Here is a 27,954-nt window from a genome sequence, read left to right on the forward strand (position 1 = left end):
ATTTACCTTCTTCTCAAGCGATGGCGACGTAATTGCGTTCTTCTATGGTCACAGCGAAGAAAACCCCCTTCCTTCATAACGATTATGAGTGAAAACTTCCTCTTCGTACACAAAATCACCTAGTGGCCAAATCCGGCGTTCTTCTTCGTCTGCTCTGCGGTGACGTTTAACCAACAAGTCCGGCGGAGAACAATTCTCAATTCTCAACAAGAACACAAAGGTTTTCCCAAGGTTATGTCTCGAGTGTCAATATTTAACTCTCATTTGATCATTGGGGTGAGATGGCCATTTTGGTCATTTTGAATAATTGCCTCTGCATCCAATGACTTAATAAAGGGGTATTTAGGTAAAATAATACCTTCCTTCAATTGGCTAACGGGGTGAGGGTGTCTTTCTCTAACTGTCAAAGTTCAGGGGTATCTGTCACAGACTTCATAGTACATGGGCCGTCCGTGTAATTTACCCTAAAAGATAAAAGCTTCTTCCACCGGAAGGTTAAGGTTTAGGGTTTATGTTTCTTGCAGGCTTAACGTGCACTCTCTAATGGAGTTTCTGCTAGAGTTTCAACAGAAAGGCGATGGCCAGAAGGAAAAGCCAAGCGGTTACAAGCTGGTTCCATGGTTAAATTGGGATGAGTGGAACTTTGTAAGGGAATCTCTCTTCTCTTCCTCTCCGGACTCCGTTGCTGCCGCTCTTAGAAGAGTAAGAAAGAAAATCCTAGTTGAAGAAGAAACAAAACACTAATTCGAGCTATATTTTGATTTGACAACCCTATTTTGATTGTGGGTAATTTATTTGTGAGATTAGATATCAGCATGGCGAAGCAGAGGATGTCTTCCCATTGTGGTCGAAGTTACAGCTTCTATTGTCGAAATTCAGCAGAAAGACCCCTTCTTTAGGTGATCATTTTATTTCATCTGAAGTAACGCATTACCTGCTCATCGGGATAAAGAAAAATTTGTACTTCTAATTTTAGTTTTCCTGCGTTTTTTTATTTGACTTTCTTGTGTTTCACCATTATTTACTATTAGTTTTTGCGACCAATATTTATGGTATCTTTGGTAATCTTGGGTTTTTTTCTGTCTGTTGATCTCTATTTGATTGGAATTATGTGCTTGTTCTTAAATTCATCTTGCTTTTCTGTAGCAGGGGCTCCATGGATGATGCTTTGGATTCAGATGAGATGCAGGCTATGCTATATTGCATGGCAATAATGAGGTGACTTTTTTTTTGGGGGGGGATCCATGGAGATTCCATGCCATAATATTGTTGGCTCTTTTTTGTGAGTTCGTTGCTTTCATAGAGATTTACTTGCTTATGTCTCTTACTCTCTTACATTCAGAATATTATGTAATCAACACAACTTGTATTGTATGTTTGCCAATTTGCTCCAAGATATTGGCTTCCATTAGCTAGCTCCTGGCATTTGATCATTGTCTAGTGAAGTTAGTTTTCAAATGAAGATTCCATGGAGATTCCATGCCATAATATTGTTGGCTCTTTTTTGTGAGTTCGTTGCTTTCATAGAGATTTACTTGCTTATGTCTCTTACTCTCTTACATTCAGAATATTAAGTAATCAACACAACTTGTATTGTATGTTTGCCAATTTGCTCCAAAATATTGGCTTCCATTAGCTAGCTCCTGGCATTTGATCATTGTCTATTGAAGTTAGTTTTCAAATGAAGATTACTAAAGTGTTAACCCTAGCGTTGGTTCCTATCCACCTTACTTCTTTTTTACCATTTACCGGGAACTGGTATTGAACCTACTTTGTCTCTACCATTCATCGATGACTGAAATAGAACTTAAAGTATAGTTGTTCAAGAAAATAAGCTCTATTAGATTGTGTTAGAATGATCTAGTGGCCCTTGGCACGTTGTAGAGTTCCATGGTATCAGCTTTAAAAGAATAGATATTTCTTTAAATTATGCATGTTTCACTATGGCACCTACAAGTGGGAAGAAAATAAAATGTTCAGTTTTTCCCAAGATCACATAATGAGTTTTGATGAAACATATTTTGGATTTCCTGGTCCAACAAGTAAAGAAGGTATTTTTTTATTTTTTCATAGGCAAGATGGGAATGGTGGAGAGAAGATTTGAGAGGGGTGAAGTGGAAGGGAGTGAGATTCCACAAAAAGCTGAAAAGATTGAGATCCAAAATCAAAGAGTGGAATAGGGAGCACTTTGGAAGGATAGAGGAGCAAAAGATTAACTTGGTGTCCAGGATTAAGGAACTAGATTCCAAAGAAGCCCAAAGGATTATGAGTGAGCAAGAAAGGGTTTTGAGAAGAAACCTAAAGAGGGAATTGGAAGAAGTTCTTCTGAGAGAGGAAATTCCTTGGAGGCAAAAGTCAAGACACAAATGGATTAAAGAAGGGGATGGAAATACAAAATTCTTCCATGCATTGGCTAATGAGAGAAGAAAAAAATTTTGTGGCTAAGTTAGAGGTGAACGAGGAGGAAGTCACAAACCAAGATGAGATAGCCAGATTGTTCGTGGATCATTTCAAATCAATCTATAGGAAACCGTTGAATATTAGGCCAAGATTGGAAGGTTTGGATTGGACTAGGTTGTCTGAAGAACAAGTAAACTGGTTAGAAAGGGATTTTAGTGAAGAGGAGATCGAACAGGCAGTGTTTTCAATGGATAGATCCAAAGAACCTGGTCCAAATGGCTTCACCATGGCTTTCTATCAGGATTGTCGGGATGTGGTTAGAAAAGACCTTATTGGGGTGTTTCAGGAATTTGCAAACAAGAATAAGGTAAGCCCTAGAGTTAATGTTACCTTCTTAGCCCTAATCCCAAAGAAGATAGATGCAAATGACCCTAAGGATTTTAGGCCGATTAGCCTGGTGACAAGCATCTACAAAATCCTGGATAAAGTGCTTTCCGTGAGAATTCAAGTAGTGCTACCCTCCATCATTAGTCAAGCACAAGGTGCTTTCATGCAAGGAAGGCAAATAACGGATCAGATCTTAATAGCAAGTGAATGTGTGGAGGACATGAGAAAGTCAGGGAATCAAGGTTTTGCTTGTAAGCTAGATTTAGAAAAGGCCTAAGATCTTGTGGATTGGAGCTTTTTACTAGAGGTCCTTGGGTGTTGTAGATTTGGAGATAGATGGTGCAATTGGGTAAAGGGTTGTATTAGCTCCTACCATTACTCAAGTCTTGGTTAGTGGGGTGGTCAAAGATTTTTTCCCAACTTGTAGAGACCTTAGACAAGGTGACCCCCTCTCCCCTTTTCTTTTCACCTTAGTTGCAAATGTCTTCAGTAGATTAATTTCTAAGGAAGATAGGGAAGAGGCAGTGAGAGGTTGGAGGGTAGGAAGGAACAATGTCCTAGTGACCCACCTACAGTTTGCCAATGGCATCATAATCTTTTGTGAAGTGGGTGATAGGTGAGAAGTGAGGAATCTCAGAGCCCTGCTATAACACTTTGAGAATGTCTCCAATCTGAAGATAAACTTGGATAAGAGTTGTGTGGTAGGTGTTACTATGAATGGGAGGGTTCTTGAGTCTGTGGTGGATTGTTTAGGTTGTCCCATTTCTTCTTGGCCCTTGTAGTACCTAGGTCTCCCTCTAGGGGCTAACCCAAGGGAGAGTAGTTTTTGGACCCTAGTTTTGGAAAAGTTTGAGAAAATATTAGCTTCTTGGAAAAAGAACTACATCTCTCTAGGGTGTAGAGTGACCCTATTGAGAACCACCCTAGTAAACCTACCAGTCTATTTTTTCTTTATCTTTAGGATTCCTATTAGGGAGGCTAAGAAGTTGGAGAGATTAATGAGAATTTTTCTTTGGGATCCAAGGGAGGAAAAGAAAAATCATTTAATTAACTGGGAAATAGTTTGTAGGAGTAAAGAGGAGGGTGGATTGGGATTAGGAAGGTTAATTCTCAAGAATAAAGCTCTCTTAGGAAAATGGTTGTGGAGGTGGCCCATAGAAAGGGAGAGGTTGTGGCATGAAGTGATAGCTAGTATACATGACAAATTGGAAAATGGATGGGATGCTGGTGTATCACGTCGAGCTACATTGGCAACTCTGTGGAACGCAATCCAGAGTATCCTCCCTCAATTTCTCAATTTTGTTAGGTATGATGTCAACTCTAGTAAGTCTATTTTATTTTGGAAAGACACTTGGGTGGGTACCTTTGCCCTTAAGGACCGGTTCCCGTTTCTCTATTCCCTTTCCCTTTACAAGGAAAAAGTTCTCTCATTTTCTCCCAACACCTACCTCACCCTCATCCTTAAGTTGGGGCTTTAGTTTTCGTAGAGGCTTGAGGGATGATGAACTTAGTAATGTTTTAGACCTGTTGTCTCTTCTTGGTAATGTTTTTTTGGACCCTCTTAGATTGGATGTGAGTGAGATTATGGTCCCCTCATCGAAAAGGTTACTTCACATGTGCTTCCTTTTTTAAGGCCCTTTGCTCTTCCTTGGGACAATTGGGTTTTCCAACCAATGAGATATGGTCTAGACCTGTTCCACCTAAAATTATTATTTTTTGCTAGGAGGTGTTTTCTAGATCAATACCTTGGATTGCTTGCAAAAGAAAAGGCCTTTCATGTGTTTGTCCCCTAACTGGTGCATACTTTGCAAGGCTAGTGGTGAGGATTGCTCCCACTTACTTGTATCTTGCTCCTTTTCTGTTGCTATTTGGAGTTGGATTTGTGCTTTGTTTGGGTGTAGGTGGAATCTGACAGCAGACGTAAGTCAGCTATTTGATCCTTCCTTTTTTGTGTGGCCTACAAAGAAAGGAAAAACTATGTGGAGATGTATTAGAGCAGCTGCCTTGTGGACAATCTGGGAAGAAAGGAATGCAAGGTTATTCAAAGAAAAGGAAAGAAGCATTTAGGCTGTAGAGGATTGTATCTTAACTAAGGCCATCCATTGGTTGAGAACTGTGGACTTCTTTCATACATTTTCTTACGATGATATTTGGAGAAACTGGATAGCGGTGGCTAATAGTCATACGAAGGACAGGGAATCATGCAGTGTGGGTGCTTCCGCCTGAAGGTTGGGTAAAGCTGAATTTTGATGGTAGCAACCAAGGAAATCCAGGCCCATCGGGAATAGGAGGGGTGCTGAGAGATAAGTATAGCAACATTTTAGCCTTGTTTTCAGGCCCCGTGGGAATAGGAGACTCTAATAGAGCTGAGATTTTAGTGGCTGTACAAGGTATTCAAATTGTAGAACAATTAGGAATTCAGAATTTGTCAATTGAAGGAGACTCCAAAATTGTTGTGGGATGGCTGACAGATCCAGGTTCAGCTATGTAGCAATACAAAGACCTATTGAGGAAAGTCAATTGTCTCACAAGAAGCATGACTGTTACCTCTCTTTGGGTGGGAAGATCAAGAATACCTTAGCGGATGGGACGATGGGTTAGCTAAGCAAGGGGCTTCAAGGGAACATTTATTTTGGGCTGCACTGTAATTTTATTTCTGTTTTTTTTTCCTGTTTTAATTTGATGTAATACTTTGTTAGAAGAGGTAGCAGCTCGTGCCTCTCCATGGGTTTCCTGTAATGCCTTCATTCTTTGGTTTAATAAAATTATCTTCATTCATAAAAAAAAAAGATGGGTTTATTGCTCAGGCTGTGAGCTGTTGGAAGAGATATTCTAATTATGTATAGAAGTCATGACCACACTTTCTGGAGTTCAGATTGCCAAAAGTAATGGTTTTGGTTAGAGTAGAGCTTGACCGGATGCAATATAAATGAGGGTAGAGATGGAGAGGACTACGGGGAGAGAGCAAGGTTGGAGGGAGGTAATAGGAAAGGGAGGGTGGATGGAGAAGAAAGAATAGAGGTGGGACCAGAGGAGAGGAAGAAAGGGCAGGTGGATAGAGATGGAGGGGATTCTGTAGGAAGGGTAGGGCTGGTGGACTCGGTGAGAGAAGATATGATAGCAGAATTTGTAGGGAAGCTAGGTTGCAGGTTGAAAGATTTGAATGTGCTGAAAGAAAACTTACAGAAGAGGAAGGGGAAGATCAAAATAAAGAAGAGGAGATTGAGTGAAGTAGAGAGATTGAAGAGAGATATAGAAGGAGACATGAGGCTCGGGGTAAAGGGAGACAGAAGGAAAGGGGAAAGTAGTGGTAGGTGACAAGGGGTTTAAAAAGAAGCGGAATGAAGATTCTTAGTTGGAATGTGAGGGGAATTGGGAGTGCAAGGAAGAGTGCAATGTGAGGGTAATAAGACAGTGTGACCCAGACATTGTACTGCTACAAGAGTCTAAGAGAATGGAGTTTAATGATAAATGGGCAAGGAGTGTATGGAAAGCCAGGGGAATTAGCTGGGTGGCTACTCCCTCGTGGGGTGCTTCCGGGGGGATTGTAACAATGTGAAAGAAGGATGTGGTGGAAGGCCTGGAGGAGTTGATCGGAAAGTACTCGTGGGTGCTCACAAATGTTTACAGACCGAATGCCTATAGAGAGAGAGAGGAGTTGTGGGAGGAATTGGCTGATGTTAGAGGGTTGTGGGGTGGGCTTTGGTGCATGGGTGGGGATTTCAATGTGATTAGATTCTCGGAGGAGTCCAATAAGGTTAACCAGAGGGTGACAAAAAGCATGAGGAAGTTTAATAGTTTTGTGGATACCTTTGAGCTTAAAGAGATTCCCCTAGCCCATAAGACATTTACATGGTCAAATCTCCAATCTAGATCCATTTGCTCTAAACTGGATAGATTCCTGTTCTCTTTGGATTGGGAAGAACATTGGGGAACCTTGGCTTCTAGAGCTCTCCCAATGGTGACCTCATATCACTGGCCCATAGTATTATGTAAGGAGGAAAGAAGGTGTGGAGGTCCTACCCCCTTTAGATTTGAAAATATGTGGTTATTTCATCTAGGGTTTACTAATAAAGTGAGGGAGTGGTGGCATGACTGTAACCCACTGGTGGAATGGGAGGGGATGAAATTTCATAAGAAACTACAATTCTTGAAAGCAAGAATCAAGGAGTGGAACTTGATGGAGTTTGGGAGGATAGAAGAAAGAAAGGGAGATTTGATGGATAAGATTGAAAGCTTGACTCTAAAGAAGGGGAGAATTTGGAGAGGAAGGCAATGATCTTAGGAGAGATTTGAGAAGATAGCTAGAGGATTGTCTGCACAAGGAGGAAATTAGTTGGAGGCAAAAATCTCGGTGTAAGTGGTTGCAAGAGGGAGACAAAAACACTAGGTATTTCCATTCTCTAGCAGATGGCAGGAGAAGGAAGAACTTTATCTCCAAATTGGTAGTAGATGGTGTCGAGTTAGTACAACAAGAGGAGATTGCTAGGGCCTGTGTGGAGCACTTCAAATCTATTCTAAGAAGGCCTGTGAGTAGAAGGGTGTAGGTAGAAGGTTTGGACTGGCCAGATGTAGGGGTGGAGAACATGAGAAGGTTGGAAAGAAGCTTTACTCTAGAAGAGATCAAGGGGGCTATGTTTTCTATGGATAGAACAAAAGCTCCAGGGCCGGATGGGTTCACAATGGCTTTTCATCAGGACTGTTGGGATATTTTGAAAAATGATCTCTTGCGGGCTGTTTGAGGAGTTTTTCAGGAGAGGAATTGTCAATCCAGGTGTGAATTCTACATTTATAGCCTTAATTCCAAAAAAGAAAGATGCATCCCACCCGAAGGATTTTAGGCTAATTAGCTTGATTAATAGCTTGTATAAGATCATTGCGAAAGTGTTGTCTTTGAGGATGAAGAAGGTATTGCCCGATATCATTGCACACTATCAAGGAGCCTTTGTGAGTGGAAGACAAATTACTTGTCAGGTTTTAATTGCTAATGAGAGTGTGGAGAACTTTAAGAGGGATAAGAAGAAGGGAGTGGTTTGTAAGTTGGACTTGAAAAAGGCTTATGACTTGGTGGACTGGGATTTCTTGAGGAGAGTTTTGACTAAATTTGGGTTTGGAGCTAAATGGTGCAAGTGGATCATGGGTTGTGTCAGGAGTTGTCATTATTCAATGCTAGTGAATGGGACAGTGGTAGATTTCTTTCCAGCCAGTAGGGGTATAAGACAAGGAGACCCCTTGTCTTCTTTCTTGTTCATTCTAATTGTGGAGGTTTTGGGGAAACTGATTCAAAGAGCATATCCTAGGGGGCTCAATAGAGGCTGGAGAGTTGGGAGGGTGGAAACCCCCCTCACTCACTTACAATTTGCTGATGACACGATTCTATTTTGTGAAGGCGGTAATGTGAGCTTTATCAGGAACTTGAAGTCAGTGATACAACTGTTTGAGCAAATGTCTAACTTGAAGGTTAACCTTGGGAAAAGTTGTATAGTGGAGGTGAACTTGGAGGAGGGAGAGCTCAGGGAGAGTGCTGAAGTGTTGGGGTGTGAAGTTTCAGGGTGGCCTTTGAACTACTTAGGGTTGCATTAGGTGATAATCCCATGAGAGTGAGCTTTTGGAACCCGGTGGTGGAAAGGTTTGAAAAAAGACTGGTATCCTGGAAAAAGAACTACCTCTCTCTCGGTGGGAGAATTACACTAATTAAGGCCATGCTTGCTAACTTACCAATATTTTTCCTATCGGTGTTTAAAATCCCAATGAAAGTTGCTAACAGATTAGAGAAGCTCATGAGAGATTTCCTGTGGGAGCCAGGAGAGGAGAAGAGGGATCACATAGTTAGTTGGGAGATAGTATGTAGGAGTAAGTCTTGTGGTGGCGTGGGGCTTGGGAGTGTCAGGAGAAGGAATATGACTCTGTTGGGGAAGTGGTTGTGGAGGTTCCCTATGGAGAAGGAGAAGCTATGGGCTAGAATAGTGGCAAGTATACATGGGCTGGAGCACAATGGATGGGACGTTGGAATCAGAGCTAGGATCACAAGCAATTCTCCTTGGAAAGCCATTCATGACCTGCTACCAGTTTTCTCCCCTAATATCAGGTATGACTTGAATTCCGGTAACTCCATAAAATTTTGGGAACAAACCTGGGTGGGGAGCGCCCTTTAAAGGATCAATCTCCTTCTTTGTATGCTCTTTCTGATTTGAAAAATGAGCCGATCTCGTCTTTCATCACCCCGTCCTCTTCCACTTTTGGGATTGGGTGGAACTTGGGTCTAAGAAGGGATTTGAGGGACTTAAGACCTCGACAGTATTTCGAGCCGTATTGCACTTCTTGATAACATTGTCTTAGACCCCACTAGGGCGGATTCTAGAATTTGGACACCTACCCCCAATGGCATCTTCTCTTGTGCTTCTTTCTTTAAAGTCTTAAGTCAGTCCACCAGTCTTACCTTCCCCCCTTTCCCTGTTGGTGAGGTTTGGTGCAGAGCAATACCTCCTAGGGTTGGTAGTTTCTGTTGGGAAGCCTATTTGGAAAGAATCAACACTGGTGATCTACTCCAAAGGAAGAGACCCAATACTTGCTTGTCACCTCAGTGGTGTGTTCTATGTAAAACGGATGGGGAGATTGGTTTTCACCTACTGGTGTCTTGCCACTTTGCGAGGTCAATTTGGGATTGGGCTTCCTCTTTATTTGGATGCAGTTGGAATCCCCCATCAGACTTGCAAGGCCTTTTCTCCCCTACCTTTTTCAGGTGGCGGATAAAAAGGGGAAGGATAATGTGGAGAGGACTAAGGGCTGCAGTATGTTGGACATTGTGGGAGGAAAGAAACTCCAGGATATTCTCAGAAACCCAAAGAGGAGCAGCAGATCTGAGGGCTATCATACATATTAGGGCAGTACAGTGGCTGAAATATTTGGAACTATTCACAGGTTACATTGGGATGACATGTTGAGGAAGTGGGGTGAAATTGCAAATTGCACACAGACCAAGTTAGTAATGAATGTGGCTTGGACTCCCCCACCTAGTGGATTCTTGAAATTAAACTTTGAAGGATGCAATAGGGGAAATCCGGGGCAATCGAGGATTGGAGGTGTTTTTAGGGACGAAAATGGGGTCATCTCTGCCATGTTCTCAGGCCCAATTGAAGTGGGTGACTCCCTTAGAGCTGAGATCTTTGCAGTTATGGAAGGAGTCCAGAAAGCTAAGGAGTTGAACATCAAGAAACTCACAATTGAAGGGGATTCAGAGGTGGTGATAGGGTGGCTGACTAAAGATCAAAATGGTTTATGGAAGTACAGCAATGAAAGGAGAAAATTCATGTGGTTGGTGCGGGAGATGGAAGTTAAGACATGTTGGGTTAAAAGATCGGCTAATTCCCTAGCTGACGGTTTAGCTAAACAAGGGGCAGAAAGGGATTCACTGTTTTGGGCTAAGCTGTAACTTTAGTGTCTTCTTTTCTCTTTTTCTTCTTTTTTTCCTTTTATGAGGCTTTTTGTGGCTCTTGGAAGATAAAAGTGTGTTTGTCTTCCTCCTGTAAAATTTCTACTGATGATTTAATGAAAGTGTTATTGATCAAAAAAAAAAAATACAACCTGTAAATTTTTAATTGCTATAAGTGTGCCCATGGGTTTCCTAAGAAATAATATCCCATAAAGGCAGGAAATGTACAACCGAAGCATGGCTACAATCAGTATTCAGTAAGAAGCGCACAGCTCCAACAGGGAGGCAAAATTCTTGACGGGAAGTTATGGCTAGTTTTAGATGGATTGCAACGAGGAAAAATGCTGTTGCTGATTTTTTCCCTGATTTGTGGTGGGGGGAGAGATTGTGCTGCAGTTTTGTGATACCTGAACACCTCTACATGTTTAGCATGTCTATGTTGGACACCATACACACTTGATATGAGCCTCAGTGCTGCATTAAAACTTTATGGAATATTCTTTGAAAAAGTTGTATACCTTATATGTTTAACCATAGGTGGCAAGATACAAGTATTGAGAACTGATACTTGATTAAAAGAATAAAAATAAAATCATGGTATCAGCATATTAAATGGGACATTCATACCCATGTTGTTTCTTGGATCTCAAGAAGTGAAGTATAAGCTTATTTCCTGTGCCATTTTCATGATTGTACCCATATTTTGGTACCTTACACAACAGTATTATGCAATTATAAAGCTTTCTAGGGGTTTTCATTTTGTCTATAAGGCCCCACATTTTTATCATTATTGTTAATAAGCAACACTGAATAGAATATTATTGCATGAAATAGTTTCCTTACCGTCTACTAAGATACAAGAAAAAAAGAACAGCAATTTTGCTAACAACAGTTAATGTTAAAATGATTTAAATGTTTACAATTCACCTGCTGGCCCTAGTGTTCCTCATGCAATGTTGTTTCTTTTAACCTCTGTTCTAGTTAGAAAGTCTACCAAGCTGTTGGCTGCTCTATGAGTCAACCCAAATGAGTATTGAATAATTCAGGCTAGTAGCTAGAGCTCTTGCTTCTCTAACTAGAAACACCCTATATTTTTGCAAATGCTCTAAAGCTTTTCTCTTTCACCTTCTAATTAAATTCTTCATTCCCCTATTTCTTAGGCCTTCTTGATCTCTTTTCTCATTTTTGCATGCTCCATGTATACTCTTCCCTGTTCCCTTTATTATATTTTTTTAGAACTCTTAGCATGGTTGGTTAAACATGCATAACATGTCCACATTATTTGCTTATGCATATTCCATCAGCAACATTAAACAACACTTTTGTTAAGAGTAGTAACGAAACCCTGGCATTCCAGAAACATTCAAAATGAAAGTGTCAGCACAACAGCCAAAGGATGACACATAGCAGGCCATTAAAAATTATATAACTTGTATATTTTGTTCTTAGAATTAATAAAATTCTGGAATTTTACTGATAAAAAAGGCAATCAATCCACCCCAACTTTACACAATAGTCCCAGTCCAGGTGCTTCTGCTAACTCATCATTATTAACTCTATTCTTAGCTGTAGTCTACCATATTATTTGGAAATCTGGGTACCCACCTGAATGATCATTTCCTTTTGGCAGAAAGTATTTTTTGCTTATCTAATCTGGAATTTATAGGGCCATGGGTCTTCCATGTTAGCTGCCTGATACCACTTAGCATTTGACAATCATCCTCCACAATTAAATCATTCCAATGTACTATGGGGGGGGGGGTGCGTGTGTATATGGGTGTGTACATTTCTATCATGTTGAAGAACACAATGAGGTGAGTTGAGACTTGAGACTAGTGCAGCTGATGAAGATTGGTACTTAGAACAAGCAATCATGAACTGGTTCTTGTCAGTGTTTCTTGGACACTCCTAAGTGGAGGAGTATCCTTGTTGGACATCTGTCAGATTCTGGTACTCCATGTATTCTTGAAGGACACAAGCATAAAATTTAACTTTATCTACTTGCATATTTGACTTAAATGAAAAACTAATATTCTCAATGCATACAATTCATATTAAGCATCAAATATAAAGTTTTAGACCCTTATAACAGGTATATAAAGCTAGAACTTATAACAATTGGACAACTTTTTTTTAGTTTATGCTATTCTATAAACACACCCACTTGGTTCTGTTTTTCTTCTTCCCGAGTCAGACTCCTAGGTATGTGCCAGGTTCTGATTCCCATGTATGTATGTGCTGTTTCTTGTTACCATCTGGTAAATTTGGCTAAGGGTTTTATTGGTTGGTTTTTGAATAATTCTTGAAAGAAAATTGTATATGCATTATTGGTAAAACAAGTTCATTCCTGGAATAATCTGGTTAAGTCAATGCTTCAGTCTTTTTCAATTTGACCAGCAGCCTATTTGGTGTTCAAGCATTGTGTAAACATTGTGAGACATAGTACGGATGTCCTTAGCATCACTTAGGATATTGAGTTCATAGTTTGCCTTTCTGTTTTCTGATTGACCATACATTTTTAGTTCCTTGATAACAGTAAAAAAAATTCAATCCCTTCCCCTTAGTTATGTCATAAAGAATTGGTATCTGTTCCTTTTTAATTTGTTGTATTAGTAAGCTCAGAGTTGGTATTTGGTTAATTTGTGAAGGCTTGTTAATGGTCTTATCGAGAAAACACGCAAGAAAACAGAGGTTTCCATTGGTGAAGCTGCAGATGCAATTGGCATACCACGTATGCTGATCGATATTCGTCATGGTACCTTTTCATTTGCTTTCTCTATTTATTGGCCTTTCTGTCACAAATGCCTTTTGTCTTTTATCCTGGCTCTTTGAGAGTGTTAATATGTCCTTGATCACATTTCAATATTTTTAGAGGGTTCACATCGTGATCTCCCTTCACTTCAGCTGGTCCGCCATGCCTCCATGAAGGTAAGGTATTTTTCAAACTGCATACAGTTTATCAATTTCCTTATTCCTTATATTACCAAAAGCTAATGAGAGTATAGTACTTTATGTTCAGACATCAAACTTTGGCAAAATTTTTAGGACTCTAGTAATCCTCTGGATTGCACATTCACTATCTTGCTAGTTTTGAACCAGTCCATACCTATCATTTCAAATGACATAAAATGAATTGGTTGATATCATGTAATCTAGGGTATGTGGTGCTTACAGTTATTCAGAGTTTCCCTCCTTTTCTCTTTTGTGAATCTCAAAATGTATTAAATAAACCATTTTACTTATCAAAAATAAACAAATTAAACTATTATATCATTTGTTTTCTCTGTTTGACAATTTCAGGCACTTGATTGGCTGAAATCATACTACTGGGAGCCTCAAAAGAATGCAATTCCAATTCAAAGGAATGGAGTTAGTGTCAGGAAAGAAATCAAGTCTAAACTTCGAGAGTTAGCCTTTTATATTAGCGTTAGGCAGGCTCAACAATCCAGTTTGTCACTAATCAAGGGGAAACGTAAGTTAAGAAGTTGTTTTATTCATGAATTGTTCAAAAAGGTAATTAGAATGATAGATTACATGATTTTATGGTAAAATGTTGTATTTTTTACATCCTTTTGCATGATTTTATCAGTATTATGTTATAATAACCGTATGGAAGACATCGGGACATTGAAGCCAAGGTTTTAAAAGGCTAAATGCATAGCTGAGGCATAACTCCCCAAAAGGTGAGGTGTAGGCCTCAAGAAGTAGCAAGGCTTAAGCCTCAAATATTAAGGAAAAAACTAATTAAAGTTTTAAATGATAAAAATAACTTATGATATACTAAGAATGATAGAGGTACAAATATCCATAAATTTGAAGTTTATAAAGCAATAAGTCCTAGGCTTTTTATGTTCAACAAAATAATAACTGAGCAGCTAAAAATCATAAACCTTTTACATTTCAAGTTTCAAATTCCAAAAGTTCTCAAATTATTCAAATGACCAATCATAATGTTTTGGATTATAAAAAGTTCTCCATCATCAAAATTGTTTTCAGTGATGGGATCATATGATGAACCAATCATATAAATGATATTAGATTTCTGGTCACCCAACATTTTAGAATAAAGGAAATAACTTCTATGCAAAAAAAAAAAATCAATCAAAAAAAATAAATCCATTGGGTAATGCATTTTTTATGTAATATCCACATAAAAAACTTAAGATGTGAAGAGAGGTCCCATGTGATGGGAGAGTTTGTGGAGGTAGGCCATTGGAAAAAAGCTTTGAAGATTGGAACTAATGAGCTTCTATTTGAGGAACTGAGATTAAATGGTCAGCTGAGCTTGAAAATCAGGGAGCAAAGAGAGGGATGGTTCTGTTAGAAGGTTTGGGGGTAATTGAAAGGTTCAAGGAGTTTTTGGAAGGTGCAAGTAACAAAGGCAAGCAAAATAGCTGGAAAGAGTTTCTCTCAGAAACTGGAAGAAGGTTTGCTGTAGAGTGTAAGAGAAAAAGGTTCTTTTATTTCTTTGACAGAATTTTTGGCAAGGGTAAGAAGCAGATGGTCTGTTTCCCAGAGGGAAGGAAGAGTCAGGGCTGGAAGGCAGTTCATGGGGTCTTATGTGAACTGCTGCAACATTTGGGTGCTAAAAGAAGAGTAACAGTAAAAAGGAAGATAAGCAGTTCTACTAGTTCGGTGAGCAATAATAAGCAAGAGACTCTTATAGTGACAGCTGGGGCAGGTAAATATAGAATGGGGGTAAACATACAGAAAGGAGATTGGGAAAGTAAACTGATAGTTAAAGCTTCAGCTCACATTCTAGACTGGAGGAAAGTCGCAGATCTGTTAACAGCAAGCTTGAAGTTGAAGAGTACGTTTATTTTAACACCTTTTGAGAAAGACAAGGCTTTGCTGGACTTGCTTGAGAATAGAGTAGAAATTGAGGCATTAAATATCCAAGCTGAACTTGGAAATCTCACATTATCAAGATGGTGTCCGGGATCAAACTCCAAAGATTTCTTTGTTGAAGATGGAGTTCTGGTGCGTCTCTTAGGCCTTCCCTTTCACTTGTAGAAGCAAGAAACTGCTGAAGCCATTGCTCTGATGTGTGGAGGATCACTAGGGGGTGTCTTTTGGGGAGACCTTTTTCAGCTTCCATTTTATTGAATGGAGTAAAACCTGAGGAGATTCCTTAGAAGATAGAGGTGCTAGTTGAAGGACAATGTTACTTGGTGTGGCTGGCTTCATCCGTTGAATCTGTGCTTTGGAAAGAGGCTCATAGGGAGGGAGATGAGAAGGTTGAAGAAGAACTGCGTGGCAAGAAAGGATTGGATGATTCAAACAAGAAAAGCACTTTCACTAAAATGGAAAAACAAATGCTGGAGAAACAAAAAGGTAGCATTCAGGGGGTGGGTCATATGCGTGTGGAAGCAGTGAACAGTCTGGAGGGTGGCAAGTCTTTTGCACAGGTTGTAACTGGCGCCAATCTGGCTTTCTTAACCAAGGAAAAGGGGTTGGTCCATGGAAGAACTGAACCTAGACCTGATAAAACCAAACCGAGCCTGGGGTTGGACGTGTGTGACCCTTTTAAAAGTCACGTGAAGTCGCAATTTATTAAGAATGGGCCAAAGCCAAAGCCCATGTGGAATGATACTATTGTTAATAAAGGCCCAAATGGATCAACGTGCCCGACCCAGTCATTTTAAAAGGCGCGTGAGCCTTTAAAGAGTCACGTGACTAGGGTTATTACTAAGGTAGACGACAAAAACCGTCTATTGTCGTCTTCCTCATGCTCTTCGATTTCTGAGAAGAGTTCTTCCCAGGCCGCTGTTTCGAAGATGCCTTCTCAGTCGACTAGCTCTCTACAGTGGCGTCCAATGAAAAGAGCTCAGCGACTTTCTCCTGATCGTCGTAATCCGCGCTCTGTCAAAAGCAGCAATCCTGAGAAATGTAACTTTGAATCTCTCGTCTGATGAGGAGGATGGCTATGTTTCAGATTCTGAAACTGAGGATACTTTGAGCCTTGGCAGCATCGACCTCTCTCAAACAAAGGACCCCTATGAAGATGACAGTCTAAACACTGAAGTGTTGTTCCTAGAGGAAGACGGTTGTGGCTCTTTGTTAGGATTTCAAGCAGCAGCTCCCTCTCCCCCGCCAGGATGTACTTCACATAAGGTTTGTTTGGGTTCAACAGCTGTTACGGAAGTTGCACGGGGGACATCTACTCCAACAAACAAATCCACTTGTGGACTGCAACATGCTCAGTTTATCTATCTAGGGGATCAGAACTCATTACTGTCGTTCCACACAGAATCACCGGTTAGAGGGCAACCCTCAAAGGTAGCTTCGGCTGCATTGGTTAATACAGATTTGATTGAACCTAAACAACTTCCAAAGATCAATCAATCAGGGGAACCAGACCTAGATTCGATACCTCTGATAGCACATTCTGCTCCTGTTCCCACTCTGCCAGTTCCCTTTGAGTCAGGTACGCCTGTGGATTTGTTTTCTGGTACTAACAAGGGTCCTATGCCTGCAACAGGTACTTCGGCCTCTCAGCCAGAAGGAATGGCCAAAAGAGGGGAGAGTGGGAATGTGGCTAAGGGTTGTGGAGAAGAGGAGGGGGAGTCTTTATCAAAAAGGAAGCATGAAGAAGAATTAGAGAGAATATGGGAGCGGATTTGTGCTCTCTTGGAGGATTATAAAGAGAAAGAAGAGCAAATGGAGGTTACCCCTACAAAATTGGAACAGGAGGGGAATAGAGAGACTTTAGAAGTGATGGAGTAGATAAAAGTAGGAAAAAAAAAAGAAAAGATCAGAGGTGGAAAGGCTAATCTCAGATATTGAGGGTGATATTGAGTTTAATGGCCGAGGGGAGAGAAGAAAGGGTCTCAAGTAAAGGGGGGTAAGGGTGTTTGGGAGGGAGTTCTACTATTTCCTAATGAAAATCATAAGCTAGAATGTGAGGAGCTTAGGAAGTGCAAGGAAGAAAAGACTAATAAAAGAGATGCTTAGAAGGGAAAGGCCTGATGTGGTTATGCTACAAGAGACAAAATTAGAAGGGATGGATAGAAGGTGGGCTAGAAGTGTGTGGAAATCAAGAGGGATTAGTTGGGCTTCAACTCCATCTTGGGGAGCTTCAGGGGTATAATTACCTTGTGGAAAGATGTGGTAGAAGCAGTTGAGGAATTAGTAGGTAACTTCTCTGTGTGTTTGAAATTCAAAATGGTGGAGGGTGATTTTACTTGGTTGCTAACCAATGTGTATGGGCCCATTAATTACAGAGAGAGGAATGAATTGTGGGAGGAGTTGTATGGCATTCAAGGGTTATGGGAAGGTCCTTGGTGCTTAGGTGGAGATTTCAATGTTATTCGGTTCACAACAGAGTCAAATAACCCTCATCAATCCATCACTACTAGCATGAGGAAATTCAATGATTTTATTAACTCTTGTGAGCTGAAGGAGATTCCTCTTTTGCAAGCCAATTTTACCTGGTCCAACTTTCAGGAGAACCTAACATGTTCGAAGCTAGATAGATTCTTGTTCAATGAAGTCTAGGAGAATCAATGGAGGGGGTTCATGGCTAAAGGGTTACCTAGAGTTACTTCGGATCACTGCCCAATTCAGTTAGGAGAGGAACCATTAGACTCTGGACCTAGACCCTTTAGATTTGAGAATATGTGGTTGACTCACCCAGACTTTGTAAAAAATATTGAGAGCTGGTGGAGTGAAGAGCTAAGGGGGGTGAAGTGGAAAGGAGTTAGTTTTCATAGAAAACTAAGGAACTTGAGGACAAAATTGAAAGTCTGGAACAGGGACCAATTTGGGAGGTTAGAGGATTTAAAATCTTCCTTATTGACTCAAATTGAAGAATTGGACAAAAAGGAATCCCAAAGGACTTTAAATGCACAAGAACGGGAGTTGAGATGGAATTTAAAGAAGGAATTAGAAGAGGTCCTACTACGAGAAGAGATTTTATGGAGGCAAAAATCAAGGTTTAAATGGATCAAGGAGATGGGAACACAAAATTTTTTCATGCGATGGCCAATGGGAGGAGGAAAAATTTTGTAGGACAACTTGAGATTGATGAAGAGGAAATCTCCTCTCAAGAAGAGATAGCCAGATGCTTTGTAGATCATTTTAAGTCAAAAGGAAATCTCCTTTTTCTGCAGCCATTTGGAATTGGGTATTTGATTTGTTTGAGTGTAGGTGGAACTTGCCAGCTAAGTAAATCTGTTGTTTTCCCCTTCTACCTTTGTGTGGATTACAAGAAGAGGGAGAGTCATGTTGAAGTGTACAAGAACAGCTCTCCTTTGGACTATTTGGGAAGAGAGAAATTCCAAAATTTTTCAGGAGAAGGAAAGAAGCATTCTTGAGGCCAAAGAGTGTATTGTTACAAGCACTATTTTGTGGCTGAAATCCTTAAAGCTCTTTGAAGATTATTCCTTTGAGGATTTAATGAGGAATTGGTCAGTTGTTGCCCTCACTTCCTCCATGAAGCCTAGAGTCCAAGTAACTTGGACTCCGCTCGCTGATGGAGGGTTTTATTAAGCTGAAATTTGACAGAAGTAGTCAAGGTAACCTAGGACCGTCTGGGATTGGTGGTGTATTGAGAGATGAGAACAGCAACATTATTGCCTTTTTTTTCGGGACCGGTGGGAATAGGAGACTCTACGAGAGCTGAACTCCTAGCTGCGGCACAGGGGGTACAGATTGCCTATCAACTCGGAGTACAAAACTTAATAATTGAAGGAAACTCCAAGGTGGTAGTAGGATGGTTGGCTGACCCCGGTACTGTTACTTTGAACTTTAAGGATATTTTAAAAAAGGTTAAATGGCTATTGAGGGGTATGACAGTTAGAGTTCAGTGGCTGGGTAAATCGGCTAATGCCTTGGCTGATTATCTTGCTAAACAAGGGGCTACTCGGGTTTCATTGTATTGGGCTTCATTGCAATTTTCTTTTTCTTTTGTTATGTTCTTTAACTAAAGGGTTGATGGTTTCTTCCATCTCCCCTCTTTAAAGGGGAGGTAGCATCCCGTGCCTCTCCCTAAGTTGTACTATCTTTGACTTTGTTTTAATAAATCTGAATATTCACTGATCAAAAAAAGAAATAATTCCATTGGGAAGAGAAAGCGGCTTATGAAGGTTCTTCTTGGCCCTTTTTGTGTTGAACTTTCCTAAAACACCAAAAGAAACTAAGAACTTGATTTTCCTTATTGGCTTTTGATTTTACTCTTTTTACTTGGCTATAATTACCAAACTGCCCCTATATTATTGTATTAAATTAATCTATAGTCATTGGTCCTTGTATGTCCCACCTACAGTATGCTGATGACACCTTAATCTTCTTAGATGCCTCAGTGAACCAAGTCTTGAATCTCCAAGTGATTCTAGCTAACTTTGAGATTCTGACTGGTCTGAAAGTGAATCTAGAGAAGAGTCTACTGATAGGAGTAGGAGAGATAAGTAGGGGGGAGATGGAACAGTTTGCAGGGGTGCTGGAGTGCAGAATAGGAGAGCTTCCATTTATGTATTTAGGGCTTCTGGTGGTGTCAAAGACAGCAGCAACTATCATTTGGAAGCCTCTATTAGAAAGAGTAGAAAAGAGATTGGACAGATGGAAGGATAAGTACCTACCGTTGGGAGGGAGACTCACTTATAAAGAGTGTTTTGGCCAGTTTACCAACTTATTACCTTTCCTTGCTAAAAGTCCCTAATGTAGTGGCTATGAAGGTGGAGAAAATTCAAAGAGACTTATGGGAAGGGGTGGGGGAGCCAAAAAATATCATTTGGTCAAGTGGGAGAAGGGGTGTGCAAGCCAAAGGAGAGGGGAGCTGCAGTGACTAATCTGATCTCAGAATGGGTTCTCAGACTCCCAGATTTTGACCAAGTCTCCAAGGCTGATTTGTTGAAAATTTTCTGGAATACCCTTGAATTGCAGCCTTGTAATGTAGAATCCTTTTGAGAATGTATTTGCTATGTCATCTAGACACCCAAGGATGTTAGGATGTAACTCTTTTTCCTTTTAATGAAATATTTTCTTGATTCTTCAAAAAAAATTAATTTTATTCTCCTCCTCTCATGTGTGTTCCTATCACTAGCACCTATATCTGATTAAGTAAACTTCAGTAGCAATGGTATGGGCAAGGATCAAAATATTGATACACCTGATACCAATAAGTGGTATCAGTGCATATCAATATGACCATCTCTCCTTTTTATTTTTATTTTTTTTTAAGTTTATTAGCAATAGAGGATGCATTCTATCATCCAAAAGTTTTAAACTTCAAAAATCATGTGTATCAATGTATCCATGTATCTCCATGGTCACTGATAGGGATATAATATGCCCGATAATTTGATCCTTGCTTTGGGTATGCATAATCTATGGTCCCCATGGTATAGGGGTGGGGGTTATTTAGTAATGGCCCAATACTTTCTTTGTACTCCAGACCAATTGGACATGGGGACTCTACTAGAGTAGGGATAACAGTTGTATTGCAAGGCCTACAATGACTCAAGTTGTGCTAGGTTGATTGAGGAACAAAAGAAGAGTGAACATGTACAGGCCCACCCATACCTTGTGCTGAAACTTAATTAATTATAATGGGGGTAATGAGGATCAAACACTAGACCACTTGGCCAAAGTGGCTCTGATACCATCTCAAAGAACCATTGAACCTAAAAGCTTAAGATATTAGGTGAGGTCCTTGAATAGGTTGATATTCTCTAATAGGATTTAATTATATATAACACTTATGTCCACTACTAATAAAATTTTCAGCTATCCATCAAAGAAAATATATATTTATTTTCCTCCAATTTCAGAATTGCTTCGCCTTAAACCTAGTGATTTAAAAGGCACGCTTGACGCACAGGCGAGGTGCATTTTAGGGTAGGCATCTCACCCAGGTCCTAGGTGCAGCCTTTTCAAAAGGCGCACGCCTGGTGCACCTTGTGCCTCAACTTCGAGAACCCTCTATTTGGTAATGTTGTTCATTCAATCATCCTAATAAAATTGTTAGACAGTTTTGTATGCCCTTAGCTTCAATCAGAATGATGTACTTTATGAGTTTATTGTAAATGAATAAAAGTGCATATTTGATTCATGTTCCCTTGGTATGTTTCTGTGTAATACCCTTAAACTGGACACTTAATGAGACTCGTGTTAGTTTAGAATGTTCACAGCCAGTGGATCGGTCTGGGGAGACCTATCCTAACAAGGCTGATACTATGGTGCCACCAAGTCGGTTGGGGTGGCCTGTCTCAGCTGCCAGGGTGAGACCCTAGGCACATACAGTATAGGATTAATTGAATCTTTGAACTGGACCAGATTTCCAGTATTGCCCTGGACCTTGGAGATTGATAGGCAAAACTGGAAAGTTACACCCGACCCCTAGATTCGATTATGATACTGCACTAGGTGTCGGATTGGGCTGTCTTTGATGTACCAATCAGTGAGATCCTTAGCGGGGGTCAAAACCTGGGTATGTTGGGACAGTCCAAGAATTCATCTGAGTGGGTGATCATAGTGAAAGGATCAGCCCCTTTGTTGGACAAAGGTAATGATCGGGGATGCACTCTCTCTGATAGAAACCAAGACTGCCGGCAGCCGATTTCAATTGTTGAGATTTTGTTTTGCAAAATATATTTATATAAAGATATATATATATATATATATATATGTTATGGTTTCGAAATGGTTTGCAAAAGGTTTTAATTCCCGGGATCCATATAAATAGAGAGTGCAACACTGTTCCTTGTAGCCGAGGGAGAGGTCCTCTCTTGTCGGGCAGTGTATGATCATTATGGGCTAAGAGGTTAAGTGTAAGACCATTGAGGATAATACCTGATGGGCTAATCTTGCATCTGCCCACAGTCCCTGGGTGTTATAAGGTGGCTTGGCCCAGGGACCACTTAGGGTAAGTGTTGGACCCATAGAGCTCATAAGATGGGTTTTCAAGGGGTGCACTGTCCATAACAGTGTATTCGGCCAGGCCTTGTATCAAAGGCTGGGCTGAACCCATGTGGCTGATGTGTAGATCAATGTTTGGGTCCCACGCCATACAAGGAAGCCCAACTGGGCAGCAGTTTGGAAGACTAAGTGAGTACATAACCTTAAATGGGCCTTAAGCCCATTTCGAACTGGGCTGATTTGATCAGTCAATTAAAGGGGGCGAATTCTGAGATGGATCAACTGATAGGATTGGGCCTAGACCCTATCCACTTAGAGAGTCCAAGATCTAAATGAGATTTAGATCTGGAAACCTCCTAATTAGATTAGGAGATGGTTGATCTGATCTGCAGATAAGATAAGGGTTATCCCTTATCACTTAAAGGGACTTCTAACCCAGATATGATTTGGATTAGCAACTCCTAATGGGATTAGGAGTTGATCCCTTTAAGATTATGAAAGGAGAAAGGGGCGAATATAGTTAGTGATTGATCAATTCTCTTCAGAGCTGAAAATCACAGGAAGAGAGAATTCTGCACCTTGCGAACACTCTCTTGTCGCCTCCTCACTGCCGCCGCCATTACCTTCAGTTCAATCTCCAGTTCTTGGGAGAGATCAAGATCTGATCTTGATTCCAATCTTTTGGGAAAAGATTGGTTGGAGCTGTACTCATAAGCCATCCAGTTGATTCTTGCGAAGGGTCAAGTTCTTTTGGAAGAACATTGTTGATTCTGCTCCATCCTGCACTGCGCCATCTTCAGTGGGAGCAGATTTTGGATCCTTTTTTGGGCGTGAACACCTCCATTGGGAGATACTGTTTCTCCGTATCAGGTACATCCTCCCTCCTACTCCTTTTGGTTCAGATCTGATTTGGTTCATGGTCCAAGATTGATCATTGAAAATATGTTTTCTAAAATAGGGAATTCGATTCCCTGCAAAGATGGGAGAAATTTTTTTTTGAAATTCGCCCAGTCCATTCCGCAAGACTTGGACGTCCATGTGATGGATATCCCATCCCTTCAAAAATGTCTTCTCAAAAAGCAATTAAAACTATAAACTCATTATTTTTTGTGTGAGAACTAAGAATTTAAGACCTAACGTGGACTTGTTTGGGATTGCCTCGAGGGGCGTGGCACAAAGGCGGCTCATAGAGTCAAGATTGTAATATGTTTTACTTCACATTAGCTACTTGAAGTAATGCAATTGAGAAAAGAGTGTGGGTTTTATATGCTTGAAAATGTTTTATATATTTGATTTTATTTTTAAATTCTCATTTGAATATGCTTTATTTGAATATTAGATAATATGTTTTTAAAAACATTTATTTTAAAACTAAAGTTCATATTTTTATTAATATTATGCTTAATAATTTTTTGATTTTTTGCATTCTTTTTGAATTTTTTGGCATTTTTTTATTTTTTTATTTTTTAGCCTTTTTTTTTATTTTTGCACCTTGCTCAAAAAGGTGCGCGCCTCAGGCACAAATTGACCCTTGCGCATTGCATTTTTAAAACACTGCTTAAACCTTGTCATCATCACTATCAATATATCAAGCATATATGTTGGTCTTCCTCCACTTCAACCCACTTCAAGATTCTTAACAAATAATATATATACATTACTGATTTTCTAGGACTGAAAATAAAATTGCATGCTAGATAATTAACTGTTCTAATATGACATGTTTATACTAATATGCTATATAGTTAAACATTAAATTGATTTAAAAACTTTTGGTTTGTAGTTCCTAAGTTTTGCTTTGACTGACTTATCATTTGTAGGTTTTAAACAGTCCGAATTGCTTTTTGGACGCACAACATTTTTTTCTCGAATGGCTGGAAAACTCAAGTCTTTGAAATATGGAGGTATGGTTATCCAATTGGTTGAATTCTCTAAGGTGCCATGTGTCAAAGGCAATATTTGCTACTTTGGGGAGAGGACCCTTACTGACTTGATTATTTCCTAACACAAGAAAGATGTTCTTTCTCCCCATGCCCCTAAAAGGTAGGGGCTATTCGAGTCGATCCAAGCCAAATATCTAGTTATTCGAGCTCAGCTTGCCAATAAAGTATGAGGCTTGAGCTCAAGCTAGAGACTTGAGATCGCCAAAATCTTGTAAGCTCGAGCTCGATTGTGAACCAACTGTTTTATAAAAAATATTTTTTATTTGACATATAAAAAAATTAAGAATTATAAAAACTAGTTACTATTATTTTTTATATAAAAAATAAAAATTATATATATAAGCTCGATTAGGCTTACGAGGCTCACGAGCCAAGCTTTATTGGGCTTGAGCTTAGCTTAGTTTAGGCCAAGCCAAATCGAGCTTTTCACGAGCCGAGCTCGAATAGCTCGTGAAAAGCTCGGCTCATGGCCACCCTTGCTAAAAGGGGAGAAAAGCAAGTGGGGATTAGTGCTGAGATGCATAAGTGTAAATTAAAAAACATAAAACTTTCGGTTTGTTTTTTTCTTGAGAAATCCATAAAACATTCACTTGTTCACTGATGTTCCAAATGGTACCGTGGAATAGATTGCTTTGAGAAGTGGGATTTCATAATTACTGATCGGTCTACAATCTCATTTTTCAGGTTACAAGCAACAGATTACGAAGACAATGAGAAACCTTATTAGGTTGTATTCATCATTCCCATTAGAAGTGGTGTCAGTGTTGTTGCAGTTTCTACTTAAGTCATCTGATTGTTCAGAGGGAAATGAGGTAGACTCCTATAAGTCACAAGTGGAGAATGATCTGGGCAGTTTGAAACCCATACAAGGCACAGTTAATGTTTGGAAGCTTGTAATAGCCAAGTTATCTCGTAAGGAACCAAAATTTCTCCTTACCATGATAAAAGCAGTACTTGAGATGATTGAGGCACAGGAAACCCCAAGTTCTGGAACTGGTATTTTTCAATTCTTTCCTTAGTGTTTGCTTTTTACTTGTTATTTGATTTGAATGTTTTTCTGTATATTTATCTCTAACGGCATTGTTTTCAAATGGTTTGCAAGGTTTATTTTCTATTATTTTTAGTTAACCTCAGTTTCTTGGATGAGTTTTCTACATTCATGAGTCCCATGATGCTTTAAAAGGTATAGAAGGTTTAAGCCCTGAGTCTTTCCTCAAGGCAAGGGACCAAGGACTAAGGAGTAAGGAGAATACCTCAAAGTTTGGAGATTCCCACCTCAACATATAAAATACATGCTTAACATTTTGGGTCATTTTTATGCCAAGTTACAGCAGGCCGAAATGAGGGCCCTGTTACAAGACTGAGTTTAAAAGATCATTTCTCTCCCTCCCCTGCCACCCCATGCGCAGAAGTTTGTTTAAACTGAGAATTTGATAGGACCTTGAACCCTTTGATGTTTTATCACGGAGTTCATATGGTAGGTTTTGAAGGGTCTGCTATCACCTATATTACCTGGATATGATGAGGGTATGTCTGGATATTGTATAAAATACGAAATTTACACCAAAAAATTGACATATCTAACTTGATATGACACCCTTGTATGGGTATCCAGGTATCATAGGTAATCACTAATCACTAATTCACTTCAAAATAAAGTGATCTTTTTCCAGGGTTTGAGGATCTATTTCTTCTTGTCCTCTTCCATCTCTCTTTTCTAGTTTTCTTTTGGAGTTATTTTGTGTTGCTGGGTTGAGGGTCTTAAAAACTATAGATAGCCTCAATGTATCTAAATTTTTCCCCTTTCTTTGCAAAGTGGAATTCTAGGGTAAAGGCTGAGTAGCAAATTGAGAAGGTTTACAAGAGAAAAGGAAAAAAGATTATGCTGATAAAAAAAGAGGGGAAAAGGGATATTATATGTGTGTATAATTCAGTGCAGATTGTATTTTCAATTTATTGTTTCACTCTGTATGTGTCTTAGATATTTCTAGCTGGTACCTTCAAAAAGTTATATTGGGTTTGTAAAAATAACTATTTTTGCAACTTAGCATGCATGTGTACAGTGCATTATGCTTCTTTTTTCCTACCATTTTCGTTTCAATAGGTACTTCCTTTCCTAAATTTCATTTGCTTCTATTTTATAACTTGTAGTTGAGATGACCATTTGACTTTCTAGCAAGTAATGTAGTTTAACTTTGCTGTTTCAATTATTTGTCTTCAACAGGAGATCATCCTCTCTCATTGTCACTGTATAATCATCAAATAGAATTTCTTTCTTCTCTGGTTCTATGGCTTATCGAGAGGCTTAAAGAATTAAAAAACCTAAGATGTAGACAATCTGAGAATGGAATTCCTTCAGAAGAAGCAGATGTTATACCAATAGCAACTCTGGTGGAAATCATACGGAAATGTCTTCTGATATTAGCACCGGGCAACAGCCTTCTTACAGATTCAGCATTGATTCTTGCAGAGATTATTGGGAATGACTCTCTTGTTGAGCAACTCAAGAAACTCCTGTTGCTTAGATTACCGGATTTTGATTTTACCGATGAAAATTCTAGTTCATTGGATCCTGAAAACTTCCTTCTCCAACAAGAGGAATTTATTGTTCAGGCAGCAGCAAAGCTGAAGTTGCTTAAAATACAGCAGAAGAAAAGTAAAATGGTGAATAGCACACCAATCAACACTGGTATGGAAAAGAAGACAAATACATGGACTTTGGTCAAGTCATGGAACCCATGTCCAATAGGTATGTTGCCTCATGCTCTTAGTTCATCTGGTGTTCTTCCTGTTCTTGACAGCACAAACGACCACAAGGTCCAAGATTCTTTAGTAGGGTCCTTCGAAGAAAAAGAGAATTGTGAACTTAATAGATCCATTGGCAAGAGAGATGCAAGCTGTGGTGTTGAATCATTGGAAAACACAAATGCCATGAAGAAGATGAAACAGTCAGTAGATGATGTTGGGTTGGATGGTCAAAGTGATTTATCATCAGGAGGTATTACCGGTCGATTGCTGATTGATGGGTTTTGGAAGAAGGTTGGGGAAGAGGAGCTGCAGGCCATTGGGTCTGCTATCAGGATTTTGGTATAGTAAATTGCATGGATTCTAGAGGGCTTACATTGTATAATGAAGCATGACCTTGTTAATGCCATTTACACAAATGAAAAGAAAAAAGAAAGAAAAGAAAGGTGATGGCATAATGGTCCTGTGGCAATTTTGTACTTTTCTTATAATATAATTTGTTTAATTGGAATATCTTTATTATTCCATTTCTTAACTAGTATGTACAAGACTGTTAGTTTGAGCTCATCTACATGCACAAAATCATCTCGGAGCAAAAATTGGTGCCATTCCTAAATATTATTGGATTATATATTCAATGAACACAAGCACCCAATTAACACTTCCTCGTACATGCATGCACAGCTAAAAGAGAAAAACTCACATCTGTTTGGATTGTGACTTTTAGAGCTGTAAGAGAAGTTAATTTTGTTTTAGACTTTTAGTTGCGACTTGTTGCTGTGAATCTCGTAGGTAGGACACAGTATGAAAAGGAAACTGAATTCATTGTGCGTGAGTTTATATAGGCCCATGTTTGATAATTTATTGTTTTTTAAAATTAAAAAAGACAATTTATAAGTATCATAGAGAGGGTAGAGGTGTTGTGGCATCTAGCAAAATCCGAGTCCAAATCCGAAAAAAGCTCTTGGCTTTATCGAATTTGGATTCCGATCCTAATGGATCTATTAGTATCCATATCCAGTCCATTTTAATATAATTCAAATTAGATCTGACCATTTATCCCATAAATGCTTCTATTTAAATGGGATCCAAAGTAAATCCGATTGGCTTTTAGTCGAGCAGCTATAAATATAACTAAAATCTAACTAAATATGCGAGTAAACTAGTTAATATGATTTATAAAATATTATA

The 27,954-nt window shown here is 39.4% G+C and overlaps 1 protein-coding gene across 5 annotated transcripts; it reads left to right on the forward strand.

Moving 5' to 3' along the window:
• The first annotated feature begins 491 nt into the window (after window positions 1–491).
• On the forward strand, window positions 492–27,298 carry LOC104607775 (las1-like family protein). 5 transcript variants are annotated; one of them, XM_010273469.3, is made up of 9 exons: window positions 492–702; window positions 808–899; window positions 1,147–1,218; window positions 12,868–12,974; window positions 13,092–13,147; window positions 13,520–13,691; window positions 23,896–23,979; window positions 24,703–25,014; window positions 26,243–27,298. In XM_010273469.3, the coding sequence occupies exons 1-9, from the start codon at window positions 544–546 to the stop codon at window positions 27,109–27,111; spliced, it is 1,923 nt and encodes a 640-aa protein (XP_010271771.1). In that variant the 5' UTR covers window positions 492–543; the 3' UTR covers window positions 27,112–27,298. The 5 variants fall into 5 exon arrangements, with proteins under 5 accessions (XP_010271771.1, XP_010271772.1, XP_010271773.1 ...); XM_010273470.3 differs by having other exon boundaries at window positions 1,150–1,218; XM_010273471.3 differs by lacking the exon at window positions 23,896–23,979.
• Window positions 27,299–27,954: the final 656 nt, after the last annotated feature.

Source organism: Nelumbo nucifera, chromosome 7 (assembly GCF_055504915.1).
Source record: "Nelumbo nucifera cultivar China Antique chromosome 7, China Antique-T2T, whole genome shotgun sequence".
NCBI lineage: Eukaryota > Viridiplantae > Streptophyta > Magnoliopsida > Proteales > Nelumbonaceae > Nelumbo > Nelumbo nucifera.